Source organism: Panthera tigris, chromosome A3 (genome assembly GCF_018350195.1).
Source record: "Panthera tigris isolate Pti1 chromosome A3, P.tigris_Pti1_mat1.1, whole genome shotgun sequence".
NCBI classification, from domain to species: Eukaryota; Metazoa; Chordata; class Mammalia; order Carnivora; family Felidae; genus Panthera; species Panthera tigris.
The window spans coordinates 139,158,292-139,179,512 of record NC_056662.1 but is presented as its reverse complement, the minus strand read 5'-3'; the positions used below and the strand labels follow the sequence as shown (position 1 = coordinate 139,179,512).

Genomic DNA, 21,221 nt, shown 5'->3' with positions numbered 1-21,221 from the left:
TAATTTCATACTCTGTGCCTTCGTGATCATGAATGAATCCGTATGGTTTGTTTCTTTACCGTTTGAATACGTATCTTAAATATGAACCTCAGACACATCCCACAACTCACGTCTACTTTGTCCTTATGGCTGTATCCAGGCGAGAAGTCATGTGAACAGAGAAACTCCTGCTGATTTCAGTTGTGTTAAATTGGATGCAATCATTCGTTCAAAATAGATCACCTGTAAAAATCTAGAGCCACTTGGAAGTCTTACCTCTTAGTGTTTTCATGATTACCATGTCACGCGGGAAATGCATTCTTATTTAAATATTTATTAAATACTCATCACCATATCAGGCTCTATCTTAAGACGTGCCACGGTTCCATAGTAGCATCTCCTTAAAAAAAAGTCAATTTAATTGTCCCTTCCAAGAATCCATAGCCTTCCCACTTCATGTATTCATGGCTTTTGTATTCCATGACATTCTTGCCAGTGTTGCAATCTCTTCATAGGTCTGTAAATCATGAATTCCCACCAGTGAACTCGTCAGAGGTGAAGAGTCACTTTTAAGACTTCATTATAATAAACACTGTTTATTACTTGGTTCAGCATTTACAGTATTTACATATTGCACAATATCTGGATACTATCTTACATTTATTGTACAAAGGACAAATGAAATGAGCCTGGTATGTTCACAGATTTACACTCCACTGTCTCCAAAACGTGACACGTTTTTTTGTGGGTTTTCATGCAGTTCCAAATAATACTCTGGGAATTTAATTGTAAAAGTAATAAAAATATTAAATCATACCATATGCTGTATGAAAATATAGTTTCGGATTCTGTTTATGTTTCTAAAGAAATATTCTTTGAGATTTCACCTAATTAGGAAAAGGAAATTGCTTTTTCTGTCACTTTGTAGCCCTGCTCATCAAACGTGGATCCTTCCTTCTTTTTCTCCAGAATCACAAGTGGCCAGTATTAACGTCAGGTACGCTGATTTGCTGAATACGTATCTGCCAACAGTGTCGACATACACAACTCAAGTTAAAGGAATTATGGAAGAGTCTGTCTGCAAAAATAAATCTCTTGTTCACAAGGGGATGTGTTCGTGAAGGTAGTAGGTTCTGTCCCCTGTTGGTTCCCAAGGCACTTCTCATGGTTCATGGGCTGCCGTCCCTCTGCCCTCTGCTCACGGCTGAAAAACATTTGGTTTCATATATAACCATCCACATTTAGCGCTTCTAGAAGACCTAGATGTTGAATTATGTAACATAATGTGTTTATAAACACAAGGGATCAAGGGCTGCATGTATGTATATTTCGCTGTTCCAAAAAGCATAGTCCATTTATTGTGGAAAATAACCGGGTCCTACAGTTGTTACATGCTTACTGTGCTAAGGGGTGAAAACCTCCCTAAATACGACCAAACGCTTGTTAAAGTCTGAAGACAGTCCTTACTCCTGATGTGTGTGTTGTCAAGTCCTCGGTAACTGGGGCCACCACACCGATTGACAGTTGGTGGCAGTCCTGAGACATGGTCGATTGGCCTTCACACTTCCATCTTCATGAGCATTTGCAAAACCGATAACCAAGAATAAACTCTTTATTCTAGCACTCCATGCAGTATACCCGAACCACTGGTGTATCATTCGTTAATTTAAAAAATAATGGTAAGCTTCAGGGTTACTGAAAGTAGGCTGCATTTTGTAGACTGAACTAGGTCCTTGTTGCTCAGAACTACATTTCTTTGGAAACACTCCAGAGCTCAGGGTTCTAGCTTCCCTGAGCTGCAGCACCAGGTGATGAAGTATGTGTGGGAGGGTCTCGAGTGGGTCTCTGACTATGAGGGAGAGTGGCTGGGAGCGTGTGGTTTCCCTTTGGCTGGAGGGGATCAGTTAGTTAATGAGCTTCAGAAAGAAGGAGGCAAGGGGGTTTGTGCTCAGCTCACAAACGTGAAGAGTCCCTGTGCTCGGACCCCGTACACACTGGCTGCTTCCAGGCTCAGCCTTGGAGAAGACAAGGCTTCGGTCTGGAGCCGGACGAGGAACCCTGTTCTGCAGCCGTGTCCATCCCGTGCAGCTGCCAGGGCAGCAGAAGACAGGTGTTTGAGCCCCGCTTCCTCCACACCAGAGCAGCTGTGTTGACCAGGAGTGTGTGTCCTGCGAGTGCCCTCCTGTGTCTCACTGATGTCCTCGCCCAACCCGCAGGGCCCTGCCTGTCTACGTTGTTGTGACCAACGTTGTTCTTGCAGTTTAAAACTTCTGGAATTTATCAGAAATTAATCTTTAAAAAATATTAGGAAATTATAGTTAGCAGAAATGTCTGTGTTTTTCCAACTTTACCCATTTCTTGACCAAAATGAACACAGTTACAGCCGTGACAAGTGTGACAGTGGGCACAGTGGCCTTTGGGCATCACACCTGTGGGCACACACCATCCTCGTCTCCCTTGTCCCACCATCCAGCCAGACCCTGACTCAGTGGGTCAGGGTGGGGAAGTGCATCAACTATCAGCACCTTTCCCGAGACCACATCTCCTCCCGCCAGGACTCCCTCCCTTTTCGGTGTTGCCATGAGTATCCAAAGCCCTGACGTGCCCATCCCGGGACTGATGCAGGGGTCGAACCACGCTCGGTTCTAGTTCCACACCCACGTCATTCCCTAGGTCGCGACAGTCATTCTTGCTCTAGTAAGGACACCCTGCTGCCCCTCTAGGAGCAACCAACTGTGGGGGGGCACAGTTAATGGGTGTAGAGACCGGGAGCATGTTTCTGATTAGACGGCCACAGGGCATTTGGTCTCCCTACCCCTAAGTGAATGGAAGTTGTTTTCCAAGGATGTGCCTGGCTCATCTCTGCAAACACTGGTGGTCTCACTATGAAGCAAGGCCTAATACGAACAACAACATCCTCTTCCCGAGCATATCACCTGCAGAGACCGGAGAGTCCATCCACTGCTTTAAAAAGAAGCCTTTTCTGTGTGCCTTGTGGGCAGTGGAAGAAACCAGATAGGACTCAGACGGAAGTGAAGCTGAGGTCAAGTTAGGGCATGACATTTCTCAGCTCTGGCATTCAAAACCATGCTTTTCCTTCTCCCCAAGTGCAAAGTGCCACACAAGTGTCAGTGAACCAGCACAAAACGTGGCCTCGTAATCCCCCGATCAACCCCATGCTCCACCCAACCCCCATGTTGCTCCTCTCGTTACCGTGGGTGTTTGGCAGGGACAACGTGGTGCTGGGGACGGGGCTGACTGTGCCTGCCTGGCCAGTCCCGGCTCCCAGGTTTGGCTCAGCCACTCCGCACTGTCTGGACGTTAACTTACCGCCACCGGCTTTTCCACAGCGAGCGTCAGGACTTCTCTCCCCTCACACAAGACAAATGAGGGTAACCCTGGACAAACACAGTATCCTACCCCCTTTTTATTAATGCTTCTGGACAGCAGATAAATTGTCTGGGAACAGCCATGTGAGGACCAGAAGCATGTCTGGTGCGGGTAGACTTGGCTTCTGAAATGCCCAGCACCCACAAGACACACGGTGAATGTAAGATTCTGCGACTGAAACCCACGATATTTGCATCAGGAAAATAAGCCCTTTCAGCCATCTGTGTGGCTGACCGCTGGTGCTACAGGTCGCACATCAGCCCTCAAGAGGCCAAGGTAAAAAATTTAGTTCATAAGCTCTTGATGTGCATTTATATTTTTACCGTTGGAGCCTATGAAAGAAACATATGAAGAGAATAGTTATTCTTGGCTATTCCTTATAAGCTAACTGGCATGATGATAGACTCCAACTCAAACATTTGCCAGATAATGTCTATAAAAGTTGCATGGATATGGTTAGTCATACACTCATTTATGAGTGTAAGTGAATGAGTGAAAGCCGAAAAGTGAACAGGCATGATTTTAGATGTGCCTCCTGTTTTATGCACTAACGTGCTGAAACTAGTCCACTAATGGGTTTTGTTTCCAGTTAACACTCTGCCAACTGAGCCCTCACGGGAAAAATTTGCAACAGCTGCCTGGGGTACTGTGTGCAGGTGGCCGGGGTACCTTACACTGATGGCCATTATTTGGAGATATTCTGAGTGTCACTGGACTCAAAGTAAGGCTACTTAGGCCAAAGGGGGGGTGTTTCTAAACACCCATGAATTTCTCACATCGCAAACCGGACTCCGGTCCTTGGTGTGTGTGCCAGTGACTCTGTGGTCGGCTTACCTTATCCCTCCAAGCACATAGGACTGACAGCCAGCCGGGTAAGAAGCCTGGCACATCTTTTATAGTCTGTAGTGAAAATAAATCACAGACCCTTGTCAGTTACGTCAGCAACCCTTAGAGCATTTTTTTTAACAAGAATATCAGCTGCTAAAGCCATTTCTTTAAATATTTTGAATTCCCTGGAAGTGATACGGAGACTGTCATGTGAAATCATGGGCTCTAAGTCATTGATTTCATCTTTTATGGTATTTCAGGGGCTTTAGCATCACAGGGCAGGAGATGAATGGAACGGGAAGCCGTGTGGGAGGCCAGATGCAGAGTCTTCTGCCCATTTTCTTCCTGCGGTGGCTCCCAAGCTCCTCAAAATGGCTTTGGTTTTGTGCAGCTTCCTTCCAGGGCATGTGCAGGCTGGGTCCCCACCTGGGTTCATCATACACAAAACCCTCTTACTTAAAGACAGTGGGTCAAAACTCAAGTAACAAAGCAGAAAGACCTGGGCTGGATAACAGAAGGAAGCAGTGAGCTAATTTCTGAGTACAGGCTGATTTTCCATAATATCTCACTTAATTGCCTATTAAATTATTCCATAGGTGCTACCTCAGAAGGACCAAGTGAGGTTTAGTGACCATGGCCGTAAAGGGCTTTCCTCAGCTTGAAGTTCTGTGGAAAAGCTACAGCAGTTTATAAATTCTCAAGAGTCTCAAAATCCTACTTAGAAATGGAGGAATTCATACTCTTAACTGAAATTCTGATAAACAAGTAAATTGACAACAATGAATTTACACAACGTGTTGGACAAGCGGTTAACCTACCCCTAAAAATACGGCTCTTAAATATTTAGAGGACACGACAGTTTGTGCTCAAAGGGGGAAAAAAAGAAAGGTCTAACAGCTGGAGGCTGGGGCATCTGGGTTCCTGGCATTTTTTTCCTCTTCCCCCGCACACCAAGTCATCTCCGATGCAGTGCTCCCAAATACAGCACACGTGCACGCAGTGTTGTGTGCGCTCAAGGTAAGGGCTCCCGTTTGCAGCACATCTAGAGGCCATGAGGTTGACCACCACCCCCGCCTCCCACCAACCCTCATGTTCTCCAACCCTAAAATAATCTGGGGGTCCTATGAGGGTGCAGTCTGGAGAAACTTCATGTTCTGCTCTTCCAAAGAGCCCCCCCCCACCCCGGGACCACACTTTGAGTAAGAAGGCTCTGGTTCCTTTCAGTCCTGACCTCCCAGGATTCGTTTCTCCAGCTCTGTGTGGGCAGAGAGAGGTGCAAGCCACATCGGCACAAGCAGCCGCTCGCCCAGTGCACGCGTCTGTGGGCTTCGTGCCTCCCGCCCCCGCCTCCCAGAGGAGCTGTGACGAACCCTGACGGCCACCTCGCAGAACGGATGAGTTGCTCTGAGCCAAAGGAGGCAGTGGGTGTGGACACACACTGTGTCCTCAGGTCAAGCGGTGGCATCTCTGTGTCAGGGCGCAAGCAACTGAAGCAGGTCGTCTGCTTGTGCGTCCATAAATGAAAGAAAGATCAGGAGTGACCGCCCCAGAGGCCATCTGCAAATTTAGAACCTGTGACCCTGTGATTTTAAGATGGGATTTAATATAAAAATATACACACATTTAAACAATAAAAACGAGAAGGTTTTCTGGTCCCTGGAATACTAAACTACTCTCAAACAGAAGGTGATGCCGTTTCAGAGGAAAGAACTGGGAAAAGAACACGTGCCAGCTGCAAATGGCCTGGACGATGGGTGGGCTGAGACAGGGCTGGAAAGGTAAGTCAGAGCTGCGTGCCCGCGTGCTGCTTGCCTCGGCTGAGCCCGTGAGGCCCACGGCGTCACCCGCCGCCTCAACAGGGAGCCTCCCGCATCAGGTGATGCTCCTGGCCTTACTGGCCGCGTCACCCGTGCCTAGACGGGGACCTCCACACTGGCAGCTCTGTTGTTGGGGCAAACTTTGCTGCCTAAGCAGAAAAAAACTTCCACTGCCTGTAAAGTGGCTTATGTGTTTACATTTTGTCTTTTGAAGGCAGGGCAGGAAAGTCTGGTCGGACAGTCTCCGAAAGCAGCCAGTAAGACACCTGGTGTGTGCACACTTCCCTCCCGTGAGCCTTACATGAAATCAAGGTGCAGTCCCTGCAAACGAAGATGTCACTAGCTCCTAAGTCACTTGTCATCACTCTATGTTTTGTGAGGAGCACTAGCAGCCACTTTTGGAGAAATAGAATACATTTTGTTACAGACGAATGATCAGAAAGCTATGGCTGAGCACTAGATTGAGGCGCGAACTCTGCATTTGTGGGTTAGCGAGAGGCCGGCCAGAAGAGCAGAAGTTTGAAACAGCGATGAAGTCCTTCCTTAGATAATGAGGTTATAATCCCTAACGGAAACAAGGAAGTCTCTGGTCAGGGTAGGGGGCCCCACACAGATTCTTCATGCCCCAGGGCACAGAACTACACCCTAGTCATCTGAGCAACTCGTTCTTAGAGCTCGTTTGTCATACTGAGTAGACACAAACACAGACATCATGCCAGAGTTCATATACAAAACAAGAATGTGAAAGGAAGAGCTCAGCCGGTTCCAAGAGGTGATTAATTCCAGCGAATGTAAATAATTTTCCATTTGGCACTAGCTGCTACAGAACGCAGTTACCTTCTTCTATGGTCTGCTCGCCCTAACTCCACAGTTAAGAGGGGGAAATATATTCGCACACAGGAGATTTAGAAGGAGGGGACTGTATAGACAGAAGGACATGAGAATCGTATCTACATGTGCTGGTTTTCCCAAAGCCGTCCGGATGCTGTCACTTACATGCAGGGACGGTGCAGTCTCTGGTGTTGTGGTACAGTCTGTGAAAGTGTTTGCTGCACTTTGGACTGAAATAAAGAGGACCTGGAACAGGGAAGGAGAAGCATGTCATGAGGCTCGCAGGGCGCCAGGGATGGGGCACAGGGGAGGGGTGAGGACACTTACCTGTGAGATGTTTTAGGAACTTGTCCTTCATTCTCAGGTCTCGAGGGACGATTTCTGTTTGAAGGGAAAGGAGGTAATTATTGCATCGCTTGAGAGAAGCATTTTTGTCACGTGACCTAAGCGAAAGTTGAGGAAAGTTGCTGGAAAGTGCAGGTTACCCTGCACTAGATAAAGCTGATCGGAGCCCCCTTGATTGCTGTGTGAAGACTTGTAATCAGGGACATGTTTTTTCTCCAGATAAACTATTAACTGTTCACAAAGCTTCAATATTATTTGTCTGATCTCTGCCCTGATGGAAAAGACAGTGACCGCAAAGTTACAGGGTGAAGAAATGTGTGTGGGTGGCGGTTAGTTTCCCGCAGCAAATCGCTTTAGACATTCTCATTCTGGAGAGCTTGGGAATCAAATCCCATGAGCTCTCAAAGTTCTAAAACGAAAACCCAGTCCTTCAAACAGCAACCAAAAACAATGTCATGAAACTTCTCTTTTTCTAGGTATCTAGTTAGGAAAAGGACTAAATGCTTTCAAAACCACCTGTTGCCAAGGCTGATGTACATGCATGGAAATAGCCATTTACTCGGTTTATAAGATAAAAGGTAAAGTTCCGGGGGAAAGACAGCTGTCAGTTTTCACCCGGGGAACAGGCAGTGCCCCATTGACACTCTTTCTGATTCCAGGCTTGGTTTCTGCTTTTTCACTCGTCCGCTCTGGGTGGTAACTTTTGCTAGGAGGGCGTGTGGTTGCACTTTGTTTTCTCACAGATACTCCTGGTCGGGGGAAACGTTCCCTGCGGACCCTGCCCACTTGGTCTGAACGTCAGCCTCTATCAAACTGACCTTATCACACTTGACCTAATTGTGTCATGAAAGCATTAAAAGCTCGCAAGCTTTCTTTGGAAATTTCCCAGGGGGCAGGCACTCTGGGAAGGCTGTGCCTCTGGCGGGGGTGCGGGGGGGCCGCTCCGCAGCACTTCTGCCTCAGTTGAAAGCGCTCTGCTGAAAGTATTTCCATTTGCGAAGTGACACATGACAGTTCTGTGCCAAGCTCCGACCTGGGCAACAGGTCCCGCGCCTGGAGCGGAGCAGGGCTGTCGGTCACCCAAGTCCCGTTTGCTTCTCTTTACGAAAACACATTGTCTAGTTGTTTTCCCCCAAACAACAGAAATGGGTTTATCCTGTTAAAATACACGTTTTCTCCAGGACCGTATTTCCCAGCAAACACGACTCAGTGTCTCCGGAGACGCGGTGGACCCGCACACGTGCGGAAGGTCCCCACCCCCACCCGGGGCTCCCGGGACCCCCCCCAGACCCCGCCCCGGATCCCCCCGGGCCCCGCCCCGGACCCCCGGGCCCTCCGGGCCCCGCGCACACCCCGGGAGCGCACTCACCCACTCGCTGCTCCTCGGGGTCCAGCGCGGAGTCCGAGGCCTCCCTGCGGCCCGCGAGCTGCAGCCTCTTGGCCTCGCTCGCCTGGCCCTTCCGGAGCTCCTGCAGGATCTCCGCGATGAGCCGCAGCAGGGTCTGTCCGTCGGCCGCCTCCCGGGGCGCAGCGACCCCGGGCCCCGCCGCCCCCAGCACCAGCAGCAGCCCCAGGAGCAGGGGGCGTCCCGGCCCGCGCATCGTGCGCTCGCTCGCTCGGCCGCAGGGAGATCCGCGCGCTGCAGGGGCAGGGCGTGGGGGGCGGGGGCGGGAAAGAAAGTCGGCGGGGGTTTGGGGGAGCAGGCAGAGCCCGAGGCTGCGGCCCCCCCCCGGGACCCCGAGCGGATGGGAGCCCGCGGCGGCGGCTGGGACGCGATGTCCCCGGGACCCGCGGAGGCCCCGGCGCGGAGATGCCGGGAGCTGAGACTCGGGGCGCCGCCCCCGCCCCGGGTCCTGCCCCCGCCGTCCCAACTTTCGGGAGAAATAGCACCTCCGCTCGCACTTGGCTGCGGGAGACATCGGCCAACTTTCTTAACCTCTGAGACCGTGGGGAGACCGGGGGGGGGCGGGGGGGGGAGAGGATAGACCCGGGAGGGCTCGGCCCGCAGGGAGCAAGGGGGACCCCGGGAGGGCTCGGCCCACGAGGAGACGAAGGGACCCCGGGAAGGCCCGGCTCGCGGGGAGCGAGTGGGACCTCGGGAGGGTTCGGCCCACGGGAGACGGGGGGACCCCAGGAGGGCCTGGCCCGAGGGGATCGAGGGGGACCCCGGGAGGGTTCGGCCCACGGGAGACGGGGGGACCCCGGGAGGGCCCACGGGAGACCGGAGGACCCCGGGAGGACCCCGGCCCGCGGGGAGTGAGGGGTGATCCTGGGAGGACTCGGCCCGTGGACTGGGGTCCTCCCGCTGGGGCAGCGCCGCGCCCTCCGGCGAGTGGGGGCCGCGCCCGAGTTCCCAGCGGCGCCTTTGTGTGGCGTCGCCCCCTCCTCCCGGCCGGACGTCCCCGAACCCCGACGAGGAGTCCCCGTCCAGGGACCCCCACTCCAGCCGCCCGCAGGGTCGGGTTCGGGAAACCCCCGGCCCACACCTGCCGGCGCCGCCCGGGAGTCCACCTGCGCGTCGGAGCACGGCCGGATTACCTGTCCCCGCGTCTGTCCCCGCGACTGTCCCGGCGTCTGTCCCCGCGCCTGTCCCCGCGTCTGTCCCCGCGCGTGTCCCCGCGCCCCGCTACTCCATGCCCCGCGCAGACCTGGCGGGCGGAGCGCACAGACGCGCGGGGCGCAGACGCGGTGGCTCGGCCGCCCCGGGAGCTGGACCCGCCGCCTCTTATCCCCGCGCCGACGTCAGGCGGGTCCCCGAGGGCTCCGCGCGGGTCTTTAATTAGAAGCTGCTCGAGTGTTCGAACCCCCGTGCGGATCTTCGTCAGATACCCCCCTCCCTCCCGCCCCCCCCTCCTCCCTGCCGCCCCCTCCTGTCTCCCCACCCCGTCCGGGCCCCCCCCCCCAGGCCCCTCTCCTCCCCTCTCCCTCCACCCTGCACTCCCTCCCCGCCTCTCCCCTCTCCCCCGCCCCTCCCTCGCCCCTCCTCCGCCCCTCGGCCCCCCTCCCTCCCCAGTCTGTTCCCCTCCGTTCCTGTCACTTGTCACAGGATGAGAAGAAACGCCTTTACCAGGAACTCGGCTCTGTTTTTGTCTAAATGTGGATCTTGGGCTTAAAACACGAGCTGCCTGATCGCCTCACATTTAATAAGTCGATTAGCGTCTGCCCTCTTTGGGGGCTCCACTCTCGGGACCCCGCAGGCCTGCGCCGTCCCAGGCGGGGCAGCCCCGGGGGCAAGGAACCTCGGGGTGCACCTGGCGGGACGCGCGGGGCCCCCTCCCCGCCTCGCACCTGCCGGGACCCTCCCTCGGGGGACCGCGCCGCGCGCCCCCTCCCTCGCGCACGCCCGCAGGAGCCCCCGGGGCACCGTCCCCCCCACCCAGGCCAGGTCCTTCCGAAAGTTCGGGTTCTTTGGGGACAGGCAGGCGCTTTGGGGAGGCTTCAACAATGTAATATTTTTCTTGTAAAATGTATTATCAATCAATTGCGCGCTTTCCCATTTTATTGGCGCTTTCTGGGCAAGAGCTGGACGCCCTCCAAGTCGGCGATGCGACCGGGAAGGTGTTCTCTGCACGAACCCGAAGGCAGGGCGCACAGGGATTAAGGGCCCCCACCACCCGCGGGGCCGCGCCCTGGGACGCTGCGCACAGATGCCGCGGGGCGGGGGGAGGGGGGGGCGGAGGGGCACCGGGGGCGGACCCCTGGCCGGCCTGGGGGGTCGCGGGGCGGGCCCCCCAAAACTCTGCCTGCGTCCGGGTCTCCGGGCACGTCTCTCTGTCTCTGTGTCCATGTCTCTCCGTGTCTCTGCTCTCTCTGGCTCTCTGTCTGTCTCTGTCACTCTGTGTGTCTCTGTGTCACTATCTCCCTGTCTCTGTCTGTCTCCGTGTGTCTCTGTCTCTGTCTCTCCGTCTGTCTCTGTCTCTGTCTCTGTCTCCCTTCACTAGTTCTGTTTCCTCCGGAACACAAGTGAGCCCCGGGTAAATAGAATAGACGCAGAAGATACTAAAATGTGATCATTTAAACCCCACCCCCACCCCCACCCCCCCCCCCCCCGCATCTCTTGGGGGGATGTGTTTATATTCTCTCTTTAAAAGGAAATAGGGTGTTGTTTTTTTGGCAAGCACTGTGACTAAAATGTGAACGTTTCTTTTAAGATATACGAGAGAGAGAGAGAGAGAGAGAGGAGAGAGAGAGAGAGAGAGAGAGAGAACTCATACCAAACAGTTCTTAGGCAGATGAAATGGGATTTTGTTTCCCTGTTGCCTTTCCCTTGGAGTGGGGGTGACTCTTGCAGGAGCGCCGCCTAGTGACAAAAATTCCCTCTGTGGGCACTCAGCACTGGCCCGGGGTGCAGGAGCCCAGACCCGCCTAACAGCAGGAGCGCGTGAAGCCTCTGTTGTAAAATAATTTGGTGTAAAACTGCTTTTGGAAAAAAAAAAAAAATTGCTGTGGTAAAAAAACCAAGAAATTAGCTCAGTCACATATTATTTTAAATTTATACAGCTTCTTTCCTTCTAAATACTATTTTACAAAATCAGGTGAAATCAATGAAGAGAATTAAAAGGTACAAGTTCCTGTTATAAAATAAATAAGTCCTGGGGATGAAAGGGTACAGCACAGGAAATGCCGCCAATCATATTGTAATGATTTTATATTGTGATGGTGGCTACACTTATCAAGGTGAACATTTTCTAATGTATGTCATTGTTAAATCACTGTGTTGTGCACCTGAAACTAATATTATATGTCGACTACACTTCTAGAAATAAAAAATAATTTTAAAATTAATTTTTAAAATTAATATTTTTCTCAATAATTCCTGTTAGGATTATTTCCCCCTCCCCAACCGACCATCCAACCAAGGAGGCCTTGTTAGCAATTAATATTATCCTTTTTTCTTTGTGGTTTGCAATGGGACAAATGGATTTCCTGAATGACTCAATTCTACTGCCCAACCGTATGCACCAACACTTCAGCCCATCTCAGTAGATACTTACGTGCATAAACCACAGCAGCAGAACTGGTGCCTGGCTGGTGTTTAGTTTCATGAGATCTGGCAATTAAGAATCAGACAATCATGTTTTAATTCATTCATTTCTGCAAAGCTCTGTGCTGAAATGACTCCAGGAACCACTGATTTTGTATAAATCACTTCTACAGACTTTCTCAACTTAATAAAAAAGTGCACTGATTTATAAGGTCTACTGAACTGTTCAATTTTATTGGTATTGTCAGTAAGAACTCCTTGGAGTTCACTCACCAGAATTATGGGTATTATAGCCATTGTTAACACATTCCGATTGGCTAAGTTAATTGTGCTGTTTAAGGCAAAATACATGTAAACTGATTTACACGAAAATGCTAAGCTGTGAGGTTCCTGGGTGGCTCAGTTGGTTGAGCTCAGGTTATGATCTCCTGGTTCCTGAGTTTGAGCCCCACTTCGGGCTCTCTGAGGTCAGCACAGAACCTGCTTCAGATCCTCTGTACCCCACCTCTGCCCCTCCCTCACTTGTGCACATCCACTTTCTCTCTCAACAATAAAATAAAAACATCAAAATTACAAAAAAAAAAAAAAGAAGAAAATATGAAGTTGTATTTGAAAAACGGCTTAGTCTCTCTACTTCTTTCCTGTAAAATGAAGTGGTTGGACTGGATGGTCTCTGAAGTCTGAAGCTGTAAAATTCTATGACTGTTACCAAAAATAGTCTGAAAACAAAAAATTCAGTGTTCCTACAAAGAGTTAAAGACAATTCACTGAAATATTCACTATGAGTTTTATCATTTGCTTCTGTGCAAGAATAGGTGATATATTCATATTAAATAATTTAATTCCCTACTTCAGCAGGTGAACAACTTTCCGTCATGAAGGAGCCAAAAGACAAGACAGCAACGCTGTATTCTAAGCATCATTGGCAAAGTAACTCTTGCTACGTTTGATTTAGTTTTGTTTCCTTTTTGACAAAAGTATGTTGTATCGTAGAAAGAAAACTAACAAGAGAGGGAAGAGTTGTGTTTAACCTACTTTTATTGTAGATCTATGTTGTGAGAGGGGCAAGTTACATTTTCAGTTTATAAACAGTAAAAAGCTCCGATGTTTCAACACAATGACTTTTCTCTCTTCCTGAAAAGGTATAAAATTTATTTGAGATGACTGTTAACTGCCTTCAAAACTGATAAAATAGATATATATTAACCACATGTTTTTAAATGAACTATTACATGAATTGAACTATTATGTTGATCATTTAACAATCTAAGATCTTATTAGATAGAAAAACAATTATCTTTAATAAAGGCTAACGTTATGTGCTATAAAGAAATGTAACTTAATGCTTAACTGTCATGTGTTCTATTATTGCTGCTATAGAATACATTATTAGTGTGCTAGGAATGTGCTAGAAAGCATATGAAGCATTTCGGAAGACAAGATCTCTAACAGGACCTATCCTCCTGGTGCAAGTGTAACCAGTGTCATCTCTAGTCAGTTATGGTGTGTGCGTGCTCTCTAGCAATTTATTCTGGGTGAATGCAATTCAGCCCTCTACTAAATTCTTTCCCTCGTACCTAGAGGAAGCACACCCCCCCCCCTTTCATTTTCCGATGCACGTTTTTGCGTCTGCAAAGCCACACTGCAGTACAAGTCCACAAGAGATGAGCCAAAGGTCTTGTATGAAGGCTTGGGGTGCTCTATAACTTGACTGGCTTACTCTTGCTCAGTTTTCTTGTCCCATGGCCAAGAGGAAGAGACTATTAGCGGGGAGGCTTTAAGGGAGCACAGCCTTGACTGTTCCTGGAGCTGGTTTAGTCACGAAAGCCAGCTAGAGAAGAGGTGTTAAAGCTTAGTGACACTTACCTGCCATTTGAGGCTCCAATATCACACCTTCTGGTGGCAACGACAGGAGTGCATTTAAATGTCCACACCCTACACCAGCATGGGAAAACAGAGCATCCTATTTGGTAACAGCCCATCTCAAATTCATGACCAAATGGCCTCTGGGAATATATGACCAAAATGGAGTCATATATGCCGAGGAACACACCAATGTACCCACATTCCATGTATTTTTTCTCTGTGCACCTAATATCCTGATCAAAAGTGACATATGTAATGACTGCTGTCATGTAGGCACTCTCAAAGTGCCATAAAAGTGCTGTATTCCAAAGGTATTCTCAAAGCAAGTCGTAGTTGTTTGGGGGTGAGAAAACTACTCTATCAACCAATTCATACATTTTACTGGCTTCATGAAATAAAACTTAATTTCCCTTAAGTTAGTGGTGGGGAGGGGTCTGTTTGTGCTGTTGCTCAGGCTCTGCCCTTTCTAAGAGCCTGGAGGTCCCCATGGGTCCTCTGCAGCTGGCCTGGGGGGAAGGTTATTTAAATTAAATTAAATTAGATTAAATTAAATTAAATTAAATTAAAATTATTTAAGGCCTGGAGGCCAAGGCTGGGGATGGCCCGTGTCACCCAGACCTGTGCTCCCCTGGTCAGCATCCAGCCAAGTGCCCCTCAGCAAGCACGTTCTATCGCAACAGGTAGGTTGGAATCGGTGTGAGTAAGAAAAATATGCTTTTCCACAGACCTGGCAATCAGAGTAATGAGATCTCAGAGCACTGGTAAGGATTCACACCAGTGAGTGTGGATTCTCACCAGTGTGAGGGCTCCCACCAGTGAAGGGGGTTACACCAGTGTGAGGGCTCCGAGCAGCATGTGAGGGCTCACACCAGTGGGGTGGGGGGGTTACTGCTGGAATGTGAGGCAGAACACAACCTGCTTCTGGGTGAAGTGATATATGTATGGCTGGTTAGGGATGTGAACTCGTAAGAACCTCTGACGATCACGGAAACATTTGACTGTTTTTGCCACTGTCGCCGTGCGATCCAGTAGGCAAAGTGGATTCAGGACACTCAGCAGCCCTCAGACACAGGGGAAGCTCTGTTTCTGACAGAACTCCGAGTTTCAATGGACGTCAAACAGAAGCAGCTCTATTCTCCGCCAAGGAGGGTGCTGAGAACCCTCGATTCGCTCACACATTCAGCTGCTGCTGGTTTGCATTCCTAGATGTGCAGGCTGTAGAGGGAGAATCCGTGTCCTCTAAGACTCCATGTCATCGGGGTGACAAACGTGTGGGTGCTGCTGCCTCTCGGTGAGCCCAGGGCGGAGGGCAGTGCGGATGGGAAGGGGACCGGCAGGCATACGTGGCACATTTCCAACACCCGGGTGTCAGAGGGGAGTGAAGACAGAGAGGTCTTCCTAAGTTCTTGGAACTTCTGCCATCACGTGGATCCAAAATCTTGGTAACTGGTGTGCTGTGGCCCCACTCAGCTCGCGTTCGGGTGTTCAGAAAAGACCCTGTTCTCCTCTGTATGAACAAACGACCTCAGTCAGATGGTACTTACAGTGCCTGTGATGGATCCTTTTCGAAGGCTTTAAGATCCAAAGGGTCGAAAGGCCAACAGGTTTCCCCCCCCATCCTTAGTGGACGCCTGGTTCATGAGTTAGGCGTAATGCGCTTTCACTGGCGTCCTGACTTTCTCGGTAAGTTTTCCTGAGAAGCCGAATGCTGTGATAATGACTCTTGCTGCTATGTATGCAACGCAATGTATTATACTGTTGTCATTTCACACGTCACTGTTAGTACCTGTTTATAAAAGCGCCCATTAAACAGAGTAGGGTAAGAAGGGCCTATTCTCATAGTGTTCTAGCAAAAATGTAAACACTATCTTGTACAACAGGATTTTGGCAGATGGCATTGGGTGATTATTTTCTCCCCACAGAGTGGGAACATTTGAGTTTGACAAGAGATCCCATCTTTAAAAAGGGCACTTTATTTTCGGGTCTTCAAATTGCTATGACTTTACTAAGATCAAAACCTTGCACATTTTAATAATTGATATTATATCTCATTTATATTATAAAATAAAAGCTGAATGTATATATAGCAGAAAGTAAATGTAATTGTCATTATTTAGAATCTTTGATATCTGACTTTCTTCAGATGGGGCCCTCACCAAATGTTATCAAATGTTATCAATAACCATAATGTTCCTGAAGATATAGCCGATCCAATGAAGATCTAGGTTGACACAGCCACTCCTGGGCTCGATTGCTGTCATTTGAAAGGCATTTCTAGTTGGAGTGTTAGCAGTACACAGTTTCAAGGGATCTGTTTTGCTAAAACTAGCAAATAGATGCTGAAGTAGTGGGCAGGTCTCAGACCTCATGACTGCTGTTACCGCTGTTTCATTGTCAGCACACTGAAATCAGACTGATGGAATACAGTGGGTACAAAATAAGCCAATCCCAAAGCCTTGCCTGGGTCCCGCTGTTTTCTAGTATAATCTGCATGTACAAGAAGTAAAAGAGCTCTTTACAGTTTTGACTTTTATTTGAACCTTTACGTTAGCAGCTTTGTCAAAGAACAGTCCCACATGTAGGTTTTGGCGATGATAATTCCCTCCATCTTTTAAAATGCATTTAATTTTGAGAAACTGATATATGCTATGGTAATATCTACTCTGCAAAAGGCAAAAACATTTAGATGAAAAGTGAAAAATGGAGTCAATCACTCAGATGCTTCCAAATGTTTGGCATCTGCAGAAATTCCATCTGAATGTCTGGTTCAATTTTTTATAAAGTGTTTTTGTGGGGCTGACCCTGAGAATATGCTTGTAATTGCTAATGTATATTCCTGAGAATATGGGTGAAATTTAAGTTGACCTGAATCTTAACTATGCTGAGGATGTTTGTCATTTAAAGAATCTGTGGTTAATTTTTAAAGCAAATAAACACTTCATAAGGAAAATCACTGTTCATTTTTTTTGGTAAATTTAAATTTATGTCACTGTAGAAATGGATTTTTAAAACACTTGTGGACGCTTTAGAATTATTTTGATAATGTCTTGACATTTCAATAGTAGTTATTTAAAAGCTAGTATTTAAGCTATAATAAGCTGTATAAGAACATTGTGATATTTGCAGATGAACAAGGATGTTGTGTTCACTGCTGTGGAATCCTGCATTTTCGAGCCTCCTCACCACAAGCAGACTCTAGCTAGACTTGACCAGGACAGTGAGGGTAAGGGGTTTGGGAAAAATATGTAAACGTCTACTGTACCTCCTTTCCGTTGCTCGAGAATCATGCACCCGTACCATCATCATCATCACCATCATTTTCTGTAACATCCTCTCTGGAGGAGAGACCCCGTCCACATTATGCACACGTTGTCTATGTATACGCTGTCCTTTGCAAAAACCGTTGACTTGTATCAGTCAGGTCAAATCAACGAGACTCAAAGAGACCTAAGCCAACACACACATACCCTGACTCAGTTTACGTTCCGCATGTGACTTAGAGGCTGTTCAGTTCTTGAGACCCCTGTCCTGCGGCTGCTGCTGACGCCAGTCGGGACCTCGCTTCCTCACAGTCCTGGACCAGCTTGGCATCCTCTGGGAACCCTCCCAACCCCACCCACCTAGAGAGTCTGAGTCTGTGTTTTAGTAACATCTCATTCACATGAAAGGTTAGAAGCACCAATTTACCTTGTTTTCAGGACATTAGACCACGTTAAACATTGTCTGTTGGTTTCTAGGTGTGCAAGAGATCCTCACCAACTCTCCTCCCTTCTGTTCGAGGCAAACGTAGTGTTTCTTTGTCTTTTCTCCTCCGTTGGTGCCACTGGAAATTCCACAACACGTGCGCCTTGATCTTACATTCGGTACAGATCACACCCGACCTTCCACCCTGTCCCTCTCCTCCCCACTTCGGCGTCCGGGCCTCCACTTTTTACTTTCAAAGTTGGCAACTCATACGTTCTGATCAAACCACCAATGAGTCTATCGTGTCTGGCTCGAGCTGACCCAAAAGTTGACAGTGAACGATTTAGCAATGATTTTTGTAGTAAGTTATAGAAAACTCAAAAGCAGTGTGAAAGTACATATGTGAAACACATATACACACATGCATACACTTCCACACCTATGTTTACATACGATTACAGACACACCCACTTCTACACCCACAGATGTTAGGTTAGCAGCTTCTGGCCTTAGTCAGTGGCTCAAGGGTGTCATTCCCTTGGGCATTTCATCATGGCCACAAGCTGGCTGCCTCAGACTGACGGTGTTTTCTTGTTTTCTCCCCGTTCTCAGGTAGAGAATCGTCTCAAGCGAGATCTGATATGGGGTACTGGTGAGTGTCTGTAGCATGTGGCCAGCTCCCTCTGTAGACTGGGAGCTCACTGTGTGCTTTCGCACTTCCTGCCCCTGCCCCCAGTGCGTATTGGATACGTTTCCAGGGCAGTTTTGCCCTTTAAGCTAAAAGGTTAGTGGCTTGGTGGAGCCCACGGTCTTCAGGAGGACTTTGAACTGAAAGCAACATGCAGGTGAGAATTTGGTAAAGGTTTTGGAGAGCAATGCTCATGAGGGCCAGTTGGTCAGTCACTAGGGGGCACTATGCTAGAGATGGCTATTTACTTACTCTCTTATTTACCATTAGAATAGGAGGGGAGGGGTACCTGGGTGGCTCAGACTTTGGCTCAGGTCATGATCTCAGGGTTCATGGGTTCGAGCCCTGCATCAGCTCTGTGCTGACAGCTCGGATCCTGGAGCCTGCTTCGGATTCTGTGTCTCCCTCTCTCTCTGCCCCTCCTCCCACACGTGCACATGCTCTTTCTTTCTCTCAAAAACAAACAAATAAACATTTTTTTTTAAAGTATTAAAAAAAAGAATAAGGAGGGGAGAGTTTGATGACATGATTATTTACCAAGTTATGGACAGGCTATAGGGAAATCACAGGGTGATTGCAGTACCCGGGGCCTTCTCCCACCCCTACACCCCAAAGGCTGAGGGTGACAACAATGAGAAAGGTATGAACTTAGGTGAGAGGCAAATCAGCCCGAGGGGACTTCAAGGGGAGGGAGCAGGGGGACAGTAACCTACCCGAATTTTCCTCCTCCGTCTGATGTCTTACTGGGCTTCCCGATGGCTGGACGGCACCAGAGGCTGGAAGGAAGGGACCATAAGGTGGATTATGTTCAGTCCACTGGAGCAGACATGGGGAAAGTATGCAGAGCCTATCAGAAGGCCAAAGAGAAGCTGTTTTCTACCCGCAGGACACGTCTCCTGTGCATCTTCAGTAAATGACACTGAGACGTGAGGGGGGTGGGGCCTTGTGGATCAGCTACACGCATGTTTCTTATGCTCCAAGCAAAGCCATTAAGGCAAAAGTGAAACCTGGAATGTGTGAAGCAGAGAAGTAGCAGGACCTTGGTGGTGGTGTGGGCTTGCCGTCTGAGTGGTGGCACAGCCGTGGCCAGCCTGTGTACGCAGAAATACTTCCCCACCTCTCCACTGGCCTTCCTGGTCCCTTCATTCAAACTTGGCCTTACCAGAGATTACTTTAATGCATCAGTGAACCAACCTGCCAGCCAATCAATTGGGGTGATTGGGGGCTGCTACTGTGGATGTGAATCTAGGTTATTCCGCACACAGATCACAGCTTACTCTTGTCTTTTTACGTCTTTCATCAAGAACTGAGGCACCTCCGTTTTACAGAAACCAGGGTTTTTGTGCTTGACGTGTCTTTGTGTGAAAACCTCCATTTATCACTCGTGGTTTTGAGTTAACTGATCATCATAGGGCACTGCATGCAGCTGGTGCCCGTGTCTCGAGTGCCCCAAGGAACCACATGATTTCCAGGGAAGTCTGCATCTTCTGGTATTAGGGCCCCAATCCCCCTCGCTTAAGTTAGAACAACCCTGCTTTCATTTTCAAATTGGGCTTCTGCCTGATTTTACATTTAGCAAAAAAATGTAGAAGTTTCACTGCTTAATAAAAGTTGAAAATTACTGATCTCTTCTCATGCTGTCCCCTTTGTAGGGTTTCTTTAGACAGGTTAAGTCTCTTAAGATCACACAGCTTATCAAGTAGCAGAATCAAGCCAAGATTCAGGCTTCTGATGTGTAGTCCAGAGCCTCTTCCACTAGGCTCCATAGTTTCTTATGCTAATTTTTAAAGGTAACCACATAAATAGACTTATTTTATAAAAAAACAAAAACAAAAACAAAAACAAGAGTTGGGTATCTGAGTGGTTAACAGCATTCCTGGGGAACCACCTGGGTAAAGACAGAGGAGGGGCTGTGCCACCCACAGGACCACTAAGGCAAAGGTAATAGCTGAAGCCACCCTGGTTGAGCCACTGCTGGGGCCTGAGCAGGGCCGTCCGAGACCCAGCGTCTGGGAAGTGAAGGAGGCTGGTCAGGAGCAAGGTCACCCAAGTCCCCAGGGCCTACTGGTGTCACTGACGTTCAGTGAAGTGAATGAATCTTTGGGCTGAGGTTGCCTGGGAAATCTCAGTGCCCATTGGTGGCCAACAAAATTAATCTGTCTTACACGTATTGACCATTTTATTTTAGTTTATTTCTTAATGTAATTGGCGAAAAATGCATTGGTCCTGTGTGGCCCAGTCTTACCCAGACAGAGTGATATGTGATCAGGTGAGAGTCTGTCCAGTGAACTGTCAAGATAAATTCACTGGCCAAGTGTACCAACCACAATGTTACCTGTTTTTATGCGGGTACACTGATCCTTAGATTCCCTCCGTTGCTATGGTAACCACTCTGTTAATTTATCCTCCCTTTAAATGGAGCTTTAATTAGCATTCAGTTTCAGTCTTTCTGCTGGCCAGGAGGCTTCAGTCTGGGCTTTTATCACCAGGCATTCCTCTGTTTAGCATTTTTCCTCCTGATTCTTTTTTTTTTTTTCAAGATAAACATTTATTTTACAGTATGAATGGCTAACATCCACTAATATCCATCTAAAAGTACAGTATGATATAGTATCTGTTTTTGCTCTTCACTGTGAAAAAAACACAGTTTGTGTTTATATAGAATAAATCAGGAGCCCCTCCCTGTTCCACTTGGCCTCCGAAATAGTTTGGAGAGCCCCCGATTGTTTTGACACACTTCATATAAACTGAGAGGCAGACACAGCTCTCTTGCTCTCTGTCCCTGGCTCTCTCTGCTGCTGTCTCTAGT

At 48.6% G+C, this 21,221-nt stretch overlaps 1 protein-coding gene across 1 annotated transcript; it reads right to left on the bottom strand.

The window, feature by feature from the left end:
• Positions 1-965: 965 nt before the first annotated feature.
• ALKAL2 (ALK and LTK ligand 2) lies at positions 966-9,765 on the bottom strand. The gene is made up of 6 exons (XM_042982613.1): positions 9,729-9,765; positions 8,560-8,829; positions 7,173-7,226; positions 7,011-7,091; positions 4,204-4,269; positions 966-1,183 (listed from the first exon to the last, which is right to left on the bottom strand). The coding sequence occupies exons 2-5, from the start codon at positions 8,789-8,791 to the stop codon at positions 4,205-4,207; spliced, it is 432 nt and encodes a 143-aa protein (XP_042838547.1). The 5' UTR covers positions 8,792-8,829; positions 9,729-9,765; the 3' UTR covers positions 966-1,183; position 4,204.
• Between the last annotated feature and the right edge of the window lie 11,456 nt (positions 9,766-21,221).

Coding starts and splice junctions, on each gene's coding strand:
- ALKAL2 (XM_042982613.1), bottom strand. CDS start 8,791: ATGCGCGGGCCGGGACGCCCCCTGCTCCTGGGGCTGCTGCTGGTGCTG. Junction 7,227..8,559: donor CCCCGAGGAGCAGCGAGTGG/GTGAGTGCGCTC, acceptor CCCTTCAAACAG/AAATCGTCCCTCGAGACCTG. Junction 4,270..7,010: donor AGACTGCACCGTCCCTGCAT/GTAAGTGACAGC, acceptor TTTTCACTACAG/ACTATAAAAGATGTGCCAGG.